General features: G+C 33.6%; 1 protein-coding gene across 3 annotated transcripts; it reads left to right on the top strand.

Annotated features, from left to right (window-relative positions):
* The first annotated feature begins 4849 nt into the window (after positions 1 to 4849).
* Positions 4850 to 10014, top strand: LOC111511474 (uncharacterized). 3 transcript variants are annotated; one of them, XM_074179240.1, is made up of 5 exons: positions 4850 to 5336; positions 6462 to 6673; positions 6919 to 7371; positions 7490 to 7606; positions 7913 to 10014. In XM_074179240.1, the coding sequence occupies exons 1-5, from the start codon at positions 5288 to 5290 to the stop codon at positions 9779 to 9781; spliced, it is 2700 nt and encodes an 899-aa protein (XP_074035341.1). In that variant the 5' UTR covers positions 4850 to 5287; the 3' UTR covers positions 9782 to 10014. The 3 variants fall into 3 exon arrangements, with proteins under 3 accessions (XP_074035341.1, XP_074035339.1, XP_074035340.1); XM_074179238.1 differs by having other exon boundaries at positions 4851 to 5336; positions 5916 to 6673; XM_074179239.1 differs by having other exon boundaries at positions 4855 to 5336; positions 5916 to 6673; positions 6964 to 7371.
* Positions 10015 to 15374: the final 5360 nt, after the last annotated feature.

The following is a 15374-nucleotide window of genomic DNA, read 5'->3' as shown; positions in this document are numbered from 1 at the left end:
CTTGTGGAACAATTTGGTACCGTTACAATATATATACATATATATATATATATATATATATATATATATATATATATATATATATATATATATATATATATATGTATATATATATATATATATATATATATATATATATATATATATATATATTATATGTATATATATATATATATATATATATATATATATATATATATATATATATATATATATATATATATATATGTATATATATATATATATATATATATATATATATATATATATATATATATATATATATATATATATATATATATATATATATATATATTATATATATATATATATATATATATATATATATATATATATATATATATATATATATATATATTCAAATAGAGATTTTATCGAGTGTGCATGATATAAATCAAAAATTAAACAATTTGTGGACACAACACTCAAAAAAGGGGTGCAAACCGCGGACACGTGTTTCTGGCTATTGGCCTCATCAGCGCGGTGCAGCCAAGTGTGAAGATGGGAAACACTTGTTTGCCGAAATCAGGAAACAACACAAACGCACGGAGTCAACAACAGGAGCCAACCGCATATTTGTCCGAATATATATATTCATATATATTCGGACATTCTCTAGCCAACTAAAATATTTTCGACAATGCGGTGTTGCCGCTTCTATTAGAAAGCAGTAGCAACTTTGATTTTTCAAATGGAACACTCTGTATATAATATTATTTTTGGAATCTCCAATAATTGCCCGACAACTTTTCTTGATATTTCCCTATACCTATCTACTAACGTTTTCGAAATAAAAATTAATTTCAATTTTTTTCTTCGAAAATCATAACTTCTAAAAATGCCGATATCTTTTAGTTAAGAAGTACTATGATATCGAAATTTGATTTGGAGTTAGGTGATACTTGGACACTTCCCACATGTCAGCCTAATCTCCGTTACTTCAATACAGGGTGGTAAAAAAATACAGTTTTTTCGTTTGCTTGAAAAAGTTGCTGAAATTTGATTATTTTGAATGGAACACCCTGTATATTATTGAAAATTCGGAAAGCTGTTGAAATTTGCTTCCTTTCTATGTATATCATACCTATACCTAACTAGTCAAGTTTCGGACTTATGAACATTTATTTGAGAAAATGTCCCTTCAGAATGGTATTTCCATTCGGTATTTGGTAAGCAGGCCAAGATTACTATTTGACAGTAGCGTTGTGACATTCTCCTAATAATATCGACATTTTCGTCACTTCAGAAGTTGCAAATACCTTCAAAACGATGGAACAAAACTATTCAAACGAAGTTCTTATGAATTTGTTTATTATTTTTGGACAGTGTGACAAAATTATCAGCAGAACATGTAGAAAGTTCAATGAAATGTATCCGAATCTACCGCCAATGAACCTCAAGAAATTTATACGAATTCAGAACAATTTCAATGCATTTGGATCAACTTTAAAAGCACCAAGAAACTTGCCTCGACCCGTAACTTTCGAAGACAACCAGATTAATGTCTTAGCATATTTTCACGCATTTCCCGAGTCATCGATAAGAAGTGCTGAAGAAGATTTGGGTATAAAATATTCATCGGTTCAAAGAATCTTGCGAAAACATAAAATGCATGATTATAAATTCACCAAAATTCAAGCAATGAAGCCTCAAGATCCTCAACAGAGAGTTGAATTTTGTGAAATGTTGTTGACACGCATTCAAGAAGATCCACTTTTTTTAAATAAAATTATTTGGACTGATGAATCGAAATTTTCGAGAGAAGGGATTTTCAATAGAAAAAATCGTCATTGTTGGTCCAGTGAAAATCCTCACGTCACAAAAGAAGCCGGATTTCAAGAAAAATTTAGGTTTAATGTCTTCTGCATGTTGAAGGACAACAAATTGAGGTACGTGATATATGAGGAGTCATTAACATCAAGAAGCTACCTGAATATTTTGGAGAATACTGTAGACAGTTTCGTGGATAATCTGCCACTCGAAGATTATCGAAACTGTTGGTACCAACTAGACGGAGCTCCTGCACATTGCACAAGAGAAGTGAGCGCAGAACTGGATAGACTATTTGACGATCGATGGATGAGGCGCTTGGGACCATGGAATTGGCCAGCGAGATCACCCGATCTTAATCCATTAGATTTTTATTTGTGGGGAATGTTCAAAGAAAAAGTTTACAAAATACCCGTGCGTTCGAGAGATGAATTGTTAGAAAGGATTGCCCAAACATTTGAAGATTTGGATCCCAATGAAATCAGATCTGCCACCACGAAAGCAGTCAACACCCGCATTTTAAAGTGCTTGGAAGTGAACGGCCAGCGATTCGAACATATTTTGAAATATTTCACATGATTGTTTTACTTTTTTATAATTATTCATATCAATATTTCCAATTTCAAGTTTCTTGGTGCTTTTTTAAAGTTTATCCAAACATATTGAAATTGTTCTGAATTCGTATAAATTTCTTGAGGTTCATTGGCGGTAGATTCGGATACATTTCATTGAACTTTCTACATGTTCTACTGATAATTTTGTCACACTGTCCAAAAATAATAAACAAATTCATAAGAACTTCGTTTGAATAGTTTTGTTCCATCGTTTTGAAAGTATTTGCAACTTCTGAAGTGACGAAAATGTCGATATTATTAGGAGAATGTCACAACGCTACTGTCAAATAGTAATCATGGCCTGCTTACCAAATACCGAATGGAAATACCATTCTGAAGGGACATTTTCACAAATAAATGTTCATAAGTCCGAAACTTGACTAGTTAGGTATAGGTATATTATACATAGAAAGAAAGCAAATTTCAGCAGCTTTCCGAATTTCCAATAATATACAGGGTGTTCGATTTAAAATAATCAAATTTCAGCAACTTTTTCAAGCAAACGAAAAAACTGTATTTTTTACCACCCTGTATTGAAGTAACGGAGATTAGGCTCACGTGTGGGAAGTGTCCAAGTATCACCTAACTCCAAACCAAATTTCGATATCATAGTACTTCTTAACTGAAAGATATCGGCATTTTTAGAAGTCATGATTTTCGAAGAAAAAAATTGAAATTAATTTTTATTTCGAAAACAGTAACAGATAGGTATAGGAAAATATCAAAAAAAGTTGTCGAGCAATTGTTGGAGATTCCAAAAATAATATTATATACAGAGTGTTCCATTTGAAAAATCAAAGTTGCTACTGCTTTCTAATAGAAGCGGCAACACCGCATTGTCGAAAATATTTTAGTTGGCTAGAAAATATCCGAATATGCCCTCCATTGAATTTTCAAAGTGATCCGTTGTCTGGTTCACCAGAAACGTCTAATGTGCCATCCACCGTGAATCAGCCTGTATATATATGTATATATATATATATATATATATATATATATATATATATATATATATATATATATATATATATATATATATGCCCAATGCCCAATAAGCCGAAACAGCTGTATACCGGTGGCTCTTAAATTGAAATCAATATGGGAATGATCAAAGAGTACTTATCTATTCATTATATATATTGTATATATATATGTATATGTTAACTCGAAGATTCTCACGGATAAAGTACGATGAGCTGTTTTCTCGGGTTTCGCTACGTGTTCTGTGTATTTTATCCCCATAAAGATTATTTTCATAACGTTTCGGCAAATTCTCATTTGCCATCTTCTGGTGATCTCTGGTTTCATCAACTAGACTGATTAGTTCGAACTCTGTGTCTCAATTTATAGGGATCTCTGGTTTCATCAACTAGACTGATTAGTTCGAACTCTGTGTCTCAATTTATAGGGATGGATGTTTCCCTTTACCTGCGTTGCTGTCACTACCTGTGTTTGCTCGACTACCTGTTTTGGTCTTATTACCTGAGCTGCCTCTCCTGCCTCTGTTATTGTACCTGTATTGTCATGTGCCGAGTTTTGCTTCTGGGGTTGAGCAGTCTGATTGCTTGTGCAAAGCGATAAAACGGATCTCCATGTTGATGGTAATCTTTGCGCATCATCCCTCTTGTTCATATTATTAGGTCGTTTTTCAATTTCGATAGCCTCTCTGATTGTTCGCGAGTAAAAGTTTTCGTTGCTTGCTAGTATTTTTGTGTTATCGAAATTGACGTTATGTCCTGTCTGAAGTACGTGTTGGAAGAGAGAAGACGTGGTGACTTTTCCCTTCACTGTTAGTTTGTGTTCATCTTTGCGAATGTTGATTCGTCTGTTGGTCTGGCCGATGTAAGTTCTGTCACAATCGTGGCATGTTACTTCATACACTCCTTGTGACTCCAGTGGTATCTGATCCTTGGGATTACGAAGCATGGACCTTATTGTCCATTCTGGTACGAACGAAGTTGATATGTTGTGTTGGTGAAGAATTCTGCTGATTTTATCTATTGTTTCTGCAATATATGGTAGTGTGGTTGTTATGACCGGTGTATCTCGAGTTTTTTGTTGTTTCCGTGTGGTCTTGGCAGCCGCTTTAATACTTCTCTCTGAGTAGTTATTCATTTGTAGAGTTGTTACGATGGTGTTCAACTCTTGTTGTCGGTGATCGTTGTCTGCCAGCCTCCTCGAACGTGTAATGAGTGTTTTTGCCACCGCGTGAATTTGTTTTGGGTGGTGGTGTGAGTTTGCGTTTAGGTACCTATTCGTGTGTGTTGGATTTCGATATGCCGTGTGACCTAATGTACCGTCCGGCTTTTTCATCAGTACATCGAGAAATGCGAATTTTTTCATTTTTGATATATAGTATATATATATATATATATATATATATATATATATAGAGATTTCCACCTTTCCTGAGCCAGCTATAGTGAACTGTACGTGCAATGTTGAGCCACATTTACAAAGCTGAGCCGTATATGTGGCTCAGGTTTGTTTTTCCATATTAAAAGGTTCAGGTGATTTAAAAATCTGTGGTTATTTTGTTATAAGCGCGGGCGATTCTCAGTGAATCCTGATCCTTCATTTTTTTTCATGTGATTTAGTGTTATATGGCATTTACGCGCCAATATTTCCCTCCAAAAAATGGCTCAACTTGATACGAAAGATATAATTTATAGTTCAGCAAATTGCCAAGCGCGGCACTGTCGGATAATTCGTATATACAAATCGTATATGTCTAAAACTAACTCCGTACATTACAACCTGAGCCATATAAATATGACAACACTGTGCTTCCAATAATTGGTGTACGAGCACAGTAGGATGTACGAGTATGTTTTGGGTGTCTAAGGTGGAAAGTGAAAATATATTTATGCAGAAGTCAAGTCATGTCCCAAAGAACTTTAAAGATTCTTTCATTAGCTGCGAATGACAAAGGTAAGAAAACATTTTATATATGTGAGTAATATTTTATGAGCAATACGTTGTACGTATGATATGAAACAAATAAATACATTTTCTACGTATCCGGGAATCACAGAAAAATATCTTTTGGTTTCGAATCCCCATGTCTTCCAAACATCTTTTATAAAACTTCATTTTGGTCTGATACATTTATTGAAAATATAACTTTCAATCAATTTTCGTTTCAAAAAAATACAACTTTCAATTTGAAATTTTGTAAGTTTATTTTTCATCAAAAACGAAAAAATGGATGCTGACATTAACGATCCGAAGGTCCTGCACGGGTTCGAGCCCAACTTTGACCAGATACTTTTCTTAACATTGCTGATGGGACTGAAAATAGCCATGATGCTTCCTAAGTGGTTCGATCAGTTATTAAGATTGCTTACCCAGAACACTAATTTTATAACTGTAGTAATCGATGCCAATCACACCGACAGAAAATCGTCCATGGAAATTCTTTTATTTATATTTTTCCGTTCTATTTCCTTCAAAATTATGTATTTCAATTGTGCAAATGGTAATTTTTTATTTCTATATTGATGATTACAGAAAATCAACTTGAAACTTCTGTGGAAGTTTCTGAAGATAAAACATGGCAAAATTCAAATGAAAGTATGGACGAGTTTGATCCCGTTACAAATTGGGTGTTGGAGATTGATCCAAAAATACTGAAAGAGCAATTTTTGAACACCCAAGATGTGAAAAACAGTAAAAAATCTAAGAAAAAACAATGGTCAAGTGAGAATATTTCTTCCGATAAGGAAAGAAAATATGAATATGAGAATATAAATGAGAATATTTCTTCCGATAAGGAAAGAAAATATGAAGAAAGCAGGGTGAATAGTTCAAAATCTACAACAGAGGTCATGCGTAATAGTGTAAATACAGTTAACAACGAAAATAATGATCAGATGCTAATTTTCAAATCACGAGATCAGAATGAATTTGGACAAAAATCTCAGCCATTAGAAAACATTGACAAAAAACATTTATATGTCAGCACAGATATACATTCTGAACACAAAAAAAATCAAAGACCAAACAATGAGAGTGTCAAGAATATTACCCAAACAGAAAATAACTTTCAATTTCCAGTAATTGTAGTCCCTCCAAAAGAAGATGTTGCAAATATTGGACATGAAATATCTGATCTTCCCATTATTTTTGACAATGAAGGATATTCTACAGTAAATAAAAATTACCTCTTCGTTTCTGAAGTGACAGAAAATTACCTGTACTGTTCCGATGAGCATAACAATGATTTTCATTATTATTCAGATTGTAATGAAAAGGAAAGCAATACGATGGTGAGTACACACTGCTTATATTCACAAAATCTGTCACATTCGCAGATGATGAATTTACAAACATATAACCAGAACAAGCACTGCTCCTAAACATCAAAACTGCAACAGACGCACGTTTCACCAAGTAAATTGGCTTCTTAAGGATTCAAGTATACTTCACCTTCTGAAGGCGTCAACTTGGTTGGTGAAGCGCACGCCAAGAAGAGTGTTGCAGTTCTGACGATTGGATTTATTATATGCGATAGGTTCCAGTTCTACCTTTCAACAAATATGTACTTCATTCTCTGCAGATCACCTTACCAAATGACGACACTAAAATTTGTGAAACTTCTGTGATGCACTCTTCAAACATTACATCAGAGTTACCGAAGTATGCCCCCTTCACAAAAAAAATTAATGTATTATCCCAGCACATTCTGAAACCAAGTGGAATAGAAAATGTAGCATTTGCCACCAAGACAAATTCGAATAATGATGGCATCAATGTTTTGACAAAATCTGATAATCACTGGAAAGTGATTATTCCTGCAACTCCTACCAATTCCGATACACATTTGGGAGTCAGATGTTTCAGAAAAGAAGAACCCTTTGACTACGGAAGCGAAGACAATCAGAATGCAACAAATCATTCTCATTATTCTGGATATATTGAAATTGAAAAGTTTCATGATCCTATTGAAAGCAATGTTATCAACGAGGTAAGTGAAAATTAAATTCCAAATTAAATATTAACACTTTTATATTTGCTCACTTTCCTTGGTCATCATACGGAAAATAATTAAAAACTGTCAACTACACAGAATTATTTTCTTTCAGATCCCTGTATCCGAAAATAGTTTCGAAATTCTGGAGAAAACATCAGAACAATCTTTGAAATCTGCTGTATCAGAAGTCAACCACAAGTCAACCCACAAGCATACGGACGATTGTGAAGTATGTATAGATAAGTTTATAACAAATCATCTGTCATTGAAAGTATTTTTTCAATAAATAGCCTCATTTAAATATATCCAGAACAAGCACTTTTTCCAATTATCAGAAATACAATATTCTTCTCAACGCGAGTTTAACCAACTAAGTTGAGAGTATTGTATTCCTGGTGATCGGGAAAAGTACTTGTTTCAATTTTTTTCTATGCCAGTGATTCCAATTTTACCTTTTATCTTATGTATACATTCAAATACAAATAGGCATTTTGAGTCAATCCGTTTTTCTGCATCTCTCAATTCTTTTTTTCAGGAAGGAGTAGAAAGGACTGATATGAAACACTATAAAGACAAAATGACATTTTGTTTTTTCTGTGACAAAGATGTTTCACATTTCTCCAGACATCTGAGGACTTGGCACCAAAATGAAATAGAAGTTCAACGTCTACACTCTTACAAAAGCAATTCAAAAGAAAGGCGTCAGGCTTTGAGTGTTTTGGGAAAAAGAGGAAATTATGTGAAAAATCGATTTACTTTGCAACTAAGGCCAGTGAGGCGGGTTAAGTCAGGAATACTATTATGTAGCAGTGAGTTTCTTCCCTGTCCCCATTGTTTAGGGTTTTATAAAAAAAAGAGTTTATATAGACACACAAAGAATTGTGATAGTAGGCCAATATCAGCTCAAGGAAAAAGACAAAGTTCTCAAAGCGAGGGTCAAACTGCCTTACTTTTGGGAAAATTCAAACACGATGAACTATTAGATAAAGATCTATTTCCAAGAATGAGAGCCGATGAGGTGAGCCTAACTGTTAAAAAGGACCCGTTGATTTGCAAGTTTGCATATTCGTACTTGAAAGGTAGAAAAAGTAAAGGGAACTTGGATTTTGTAAGGACCAGTGTGAGGAATTTGGCCAAGTTGTTGCAGATCTCTAAAGATTCCGATAGTAATATAAAAGGTTTAATCGATTTGTTACGTCCAAAATTCCTTACAAAAATTATCGAAGGAGTTAATATAATAGGAAAATATAACAAGGGCATTGATGAATATGAATCACCCACAGTTGCTATGAATTTTGGAACTCTATTAAAAAAATGTTGCGATTTGGCTATTATTCAGTTATTACAAGAATCTAATACTGAAGCTCTAAGAAAAGAGATAAAAGTTTTGAAAACACTTATAGAATCTCAGTGGGCTAATGAAGTTTCTGCTCAAGCTACCTCAAACTTAAATAGCAGAAAATGGAATAAAGAAGAATTACTACCACTTACATCAGATCTCAAAAAACTCAAAGAGTATTTGGAAACAAGTTCTCAGAACTCTTTCGAACAACTAAAGAGAAATGAAAAAGATGAACTAGCCTATAATTCTTTAAAAGAATTGCTATACTGTCAAATAATATTGATGAACAGAAGGCGACCTGCAGAAGTGGCACAAATTAAAGTTGAAACATATAAATCCATCAATCTGAATGTTCAAGAAACAGAATTTGAAGAATGTCTCACCGAATCAGAAAAAATTTTATTGAATTCGTGTAGCCGAATAGTAATAAGAGGAAAAAGAGGACGGGGAGTTCCTGTTTTACTCTCTCAAAGTATGAAAAATCAATTTGATTTTTTCATAAGAGTAAGGAGCAATTTCATTGAAAACAACGATTATATTTTCCATACCACAGGCAAAAACTTTTTAGATGGAACCAAAGTTTTATATAAACATGCCAAAAAGTGTGGTAGTCAAAACCCGAAATCCATAAGTGCTACAAGATTGCGCAAACATTTGGCAACTGTTACTCAGTTACTGCAATTTTCTGACAGTGATCTAGAGCAACTGTCCAAATTTATGGGGCATACCCTTCAAACACATTGCAATTTTTATAGGCTCTCTGATAATACTTACCAGACAGCAAAACTTTCAAAATTGTTGCTTCTTGCAAGTGAAGGCGGGTTGGAAAAATATAAAGGTTTGGACTTAAATCATATAGATATCGATTTGAATCCTATTTTTGAAAATTGTGAAGTAGAGGAGATGATCACAGAACAAATACCTAGTAATACACAAAGTACTCCGAATGATGAAGTGAAACAAAATTCAAATTTGTATTATCAAAAAAAAGCAAAATGGACTTCTATTAAACAAACATGGTCTTTGGAACAGAAAAAAAATTATCGCAAAATATTTTGCTGATAACATCAAGAGAAAAGCAGCTCCAAAACAGAAGGAAGTTGATATATTTCTACAAGAATATCCTGATTCATTTGAAGACAGAAAATGGACATCTATAAAAGCTGTGGTGTACAACTTCTATACTGGCAAACTGAATATGCCAATTGAGTTGTGAATATTACTTCTTTTTTTCAATGAAAATTATTTATAATGAAAATTATATAAGTGAAATAAAGTTTATTTTCCAAGTTTCATTGAGTTGATATTAATTAAGAATAGTATGCAGGTAATTTTGTTGATCTATTCGTTTCTGCCACTCGGAATGTTTTGATTGAAAGGCAAAAGACTAATCGTTAGTTGAGTTCTTTATGAATATGATTCGACAGTTGTGATGTCTGTACTCATTTGTTTCATTTATTTATGTGTTCAAGACCTATTTCACTCAATATAGTTTGAAAATTAAAAATAGCTACACACAATATCAACTCAAGTTGATAACATTTACGACTGAAAACTATGATTCAGCTTGATCTGGAATTCTACACAGTCGTCTGGTGAATCGATTTCTTTGTAAACTTTCGAATCACCTGCTAAGCATAGAAATTTTGCATTAGAAAAGTAGTAGGTACTGAATATCGTCCATAAAAACATTGAACAGCAATGGTCCCAAGTAAGCTTCTTGGGGAACACCGGATGGTACTAAACTTCCAGAAGTTTCCATTAACTCGAGTTATCTGTATCCAATTATTGAGATAACTGTATCCAAGATAAGAGGTTGCCGCAAATTCCCATGTGTTCAAGTTCTTGTAATAAACGAGTATGGTTGACTTTATCAAATGCCTTGGAAAAATATGAATGAACTGGCCATCTACTTCTAAGATGTTCGAAAGATAAATCTACATAAACAAGTTCAGTCAACTTTCTAACTAGTAGTAATTACAATCGATCTATATTTGGTTATCGTATATATAATTTCTCAAATCATTCGTTTCGAGATTTTCACTTTGAATTATCTAGTAGCTTTAAATGGTGTGTAGCACTGATCACATCGAGTATGCTCCTAATAATTCTTCAACTTTAATTTATAAAAAGAACATCCACTTTGGCAACAATGTATGGCTCAGATTTGTCTACTCAGGTCCATAAAGTTATATAAATGGCTCAGTTTTGATGGATATTCTTAGTGGATCAAGATAGTATGAAAAGAATGCACATATATTTCAATTTTCAGTAAATCTGAAGAAATTGATAGATCACATGTATATTTTGATAAATAGGTGGCTTATATCTTATTAATGAAGTATTATCTTCAAAATATCATTTTCAATAAATTTTAATGGGTGGCTCAGTATATAATGTTTTAACTAGTGGCTCCAATTTGATAGAAAGATCTATATATATATATATATATATATATATATATATATATATATATATATATATATATATATATATATATATATATATATATATATATATATATATATACAGGGTGTCCCTGGACTTCCTCTTTTCCTCTCGGGAATGTATAGATGGGGTCAAAATATCACCAGTACTTCATATAACTTTTTTTCCTAAAAGTCTTCGTAACCAAGTTACGGGCCCTCGAAGTTACAAAATGAAAAATGTTTTTCTTTGATAACTTTTCAAGTGAATATTCAAAATCATCCAAATTTTGGTAATTGACTGAACAAATGAATTCCTTCGATGAGCTTTCATGCAGGAGTCAGTTGTTTTGCTACAAAGTCAGGAACGGACTACCCCCGATGGTCCACACCCCAAAACTTTGAAATGACAGATATTTTTCAACAAATTAAGGTTACTTGGACAATTTTATGAATGGAAGTACTCGTGTGGAAAGTCGATCGGAGCAACGAGTCTTGATAAAAATGTAGTTTCACTCGACGACATCAAACCCGCTCGTCCACCATTATTTGAAATGAATAATTATCAAAGCAGAAATAATAATGATAACGTTAATTCAACAACATTTATAACAGGAATAATACAAAGTATGCTAAAATGAAGTCGTAAACAAAAAGTACAGTACCTATATGGAAGTTTAAGTCACAATTGTGATAGCAGATATTTTTTCAAAAGAAATATCAAGTTCTGTAGATTCGTGGTGTTTTTAAACAAACATGACGTAGCCTCCTTTGTGGGGCTACGTCATGTTTGTTTGAAAATCGCATCTAAAATACAAGACTACAATTGAGGCTACTTGAAACGCAAATTGTTTTAATAAAACCCGCAGGTAGTAACTTGATGAAGAAATATGGGATTTGTGGCATAAATAGTTATTTTATTTACGTTGTTGAAAAATACATAGTATATAAACAACAAATTATTGAATAATCAATCACTTTCAACAAATTAAGTGAAAACTATTAGGTAAAGTGAAGAAAAACAACTTGTTACAACGATTCTAAATCAAGTCTTTAAATTGTATTGGTCTTCTTCTCAGAACTTCGTATTCTAGAAGTCGTTTCTTCATTTCGTTTTTGTCGACTTTGCCAATATCTTCAACCCTTGGAAAAATATAAGCACCTTCAATCTTCTCGCTCATTCATAAGAAACTTCACATGTAAGTGTCGTTTTCTTCGCAGTTTATAATTTTCGCGGCATATTGTTCATTTGTCCCGGTTTGAGTTTTCATTTCGACGTAAATGGATTAAAACCTCTCATTTCGTAGATTTTTCTATTTCTTCTACGTCAGAAAATGTATCAGGGTCTGAATCCATATCGCTGTCAACTGTAATTTTTTTTTCACTGATGTCGCTTTCAGAAGAAGATGATGGTAAATGAGTTGCCTTTCTATTTTGCTTCTTTTTGGTCCCTGACTCGGACGGTATCGGGACAGCAAGGTCTCCTTTCGTAATACTTTTACCAGCTTCAACCAATAACTTTTTTTTTCTGCCAACAGAAGTTGCGGTTTTGAACCTAGATTTTTCGAACACTGGTTTTAGTGAATCAACAGTTTCTGTGGCTTGCTGCAAATTCTATTGGTCTGTTTCAGGCAACCTATTTAGGATTTTGCATCTATCTACTGGCCATATACCAGTCGCTTCAAATCCTGACTTGATATTTTGTTCATTAGTGGTTGAAACTTTGGTTAGTGCTTGCTTTAAAAGGCGAGAAAAAACTTCTTTTCTGACGGTTATGTTTTCTCCACTCTTGTAGAATCTTTCTCCACGCTGCCTTTATTGGTCGAAAAATACTGACATCCAGTGGCTGTGCGAGTTGAGTACTATTAGGCGCCAGAAGAATAAATCGAATGTTATTTTTCCCACATGTTGTAATAACAGCAGACGACAGGTGGCTAGCCAGGTTATCGCCAATAAGAACTTTTGGGCCTGGTGGTAGAGTTTAAAAATATGGAAATATCATTTTGTTGAACCAGAAAATATTGGCATCGAACCATCCAGATCGCGAACGATTATATCTGACATCAATAGGTCTGTTTTCCGTCCAAGTATTCCATAGGTGATCAGCTTTGTATACAATGTAGACAGGAAGCATAAACCCTGAAGCTGAACATGCGCACATCACTGAAGTTGCTGCCTTTGATGTGTCCATAACCGTCTCAGCTTTTTTAGAACTCCTGCGAACAACTACTTTTACACGGCCAGGGTCGTCCGTGAAATTGGTCTCGTCGTAGTTGACGATTGCATCAGGCAGAACATCCTTCAAGCTCTCTGTTAAATGGTCAAAATATTTAATAATTACTTCCGGAGAAACTGCGGCCCTACTCTCTTTAATGGATTGCGACAGCCTTTTCGAGAGTTGATTTTTGTGGCGAAGTAAAAATTTTTGTATCCAGGTTTCGCCTGGTCGGCTGTCCCGGAATTGTTGCACTTGTTTTCCCATTCGGTCAAGATATGTTTTTACGGTTTCCTTAATGTCATCTGAATCACACGAAAGACCCCAGTCTGCGGCAATATTTATCACATTAGCAAGATGATTTTCTTCTTCAACTGATAGGGCCGGTTGGGCTCCAACTGATTTTGTGTACAAGCCCTTAACTTTTCGATATGAAGTTATCTAGGGATTATTGAATTGTTCACATGAATCTTTCAAGTTGCTACCTTGCCTATATAATTGTAACGCACGCTGGAGTGATTCTTCATCGTAATCTCGATATTTTCGACTTCCTGGCTTTCTTTTGTAAACTCGCACCATTTTCAAGTAGCCCATGGAATGACATTGAAAAATAGAATGCTACACCACTGGCTACTAAAAGCCAAAATATATGTTTAGAGGTTAGGGTGTCCAAGGAAATACTAGTCTCTTTCGAAAAGAAAAATGTGGCTGTGTTATATTACTCACATGGGTTTTTGTGTGATAGGAAGTATACAGGTATACAAAAAATATATGAAACTTACTTCAATTTTAACGTTACACAATCAATAGTAACCAGCACTACAAATTTCCCGCGTATCATCAAATGAGCCAACTAACATGTGTTGACACTCTCGCCTTACATACGCACTTTATATTCCAGTATTCCTGCCGATAGCACGAGATTTCAATAGTGGCGGCTGAAATTATCAAGTTACCTCGATATGAAATCTAGAAAGGTTAATGCAGTCAAGCTGCTAGAAAATAATTCCATTTTGTCTTCAATCGAGGACCGCCTGCCCGGTACTGACGATGCCCAATAGGCTGAAACAGCTGTCTACCGGTGGCTTGTAAATTGAAATCAATATGGGAATGGTCAAAAAGTACTTATCTATTTATTTTTTGATTTTCATGGAATTATTTTCCAGCAGCTTGACTGCATTAACCTTTCTAGATTTCATATCATTTCTAGAAACATGTGGATTCGTTTTCCGTTGGCATTTCAGGTTAGCTATCCAAATTTCTGCCACCGTAGTTGTCGGTTGATTGGTCAAACCACCAACACTGACATAAAAACTTGGCAAGTTGACTTGGGTCACACCAATAGGTGGTTCCATTTATGTTTCGCTTGCGTTTACGCAGCAATTTTTATCAAGTACTTTCTTGGTTTTTCTCATTTTGTTTTCAATCGAGGACCGCCTGTCCGGTACTGACGATGCCCAATAGGCTGAAACAGCTGTCTACCAGTGGCTCTTGAATTGAAATCAATATGGGAATGATCAAAAAGTACTCCTCTGTTTATTTTTTGATTTTCATGGAATGATTTTCCAGCAGCTTGACTGCATTAACCTTCCTAGATTTCATATCTACATATATATATATATATATATATATATATATATATATATATATATATATATAAATATATACATATAAAATATATATATATATATATATATATATATATATATATATATATATATATATATATATATATATAAATATATATATATATAAATATAAATATATATAGAGAAAAAACAAATGAATATGATGTCACTAGAACACTGAGCCGTATTTTCGCTAATAATATTCACATTGTCATATGTGTCACATCAAATAAAACGAAACATGTCAGAAAGGCAGTAGGCCAAATATTCGTTAATGATAATTGGATCTTGACGTGCAGCACATTGAATGAAAAATAAACGAATGCAGAATTGATTGACGGAGAAAAAACAGAGATGTCAGAAGGGCACTAAGTCGTATTTTCGTC

The sequence above is a fragment of the Leptinotarsa decemlineata genome, unplaced genomic scaffold (genome assembly GCF_025532065.1).
Source record: "Leptinotarsa decemlineata unplaced genomic scaffold, Ldec_3_MD MMD2_tig00004716_RagTag_RagTag, whole genome shotgun sequence".
In the NCBI taxonomy this organism is placed as follows: Eukaryota; Metazoa; Arthropoda; class Insecta; order Coleoptera; family Chrysomelidae; genus Leptinotarsa; species Leptinotarsa decemlineata.
This window is presented reverse-complemented; position numbering and strand designations above follow the sequence as displayed.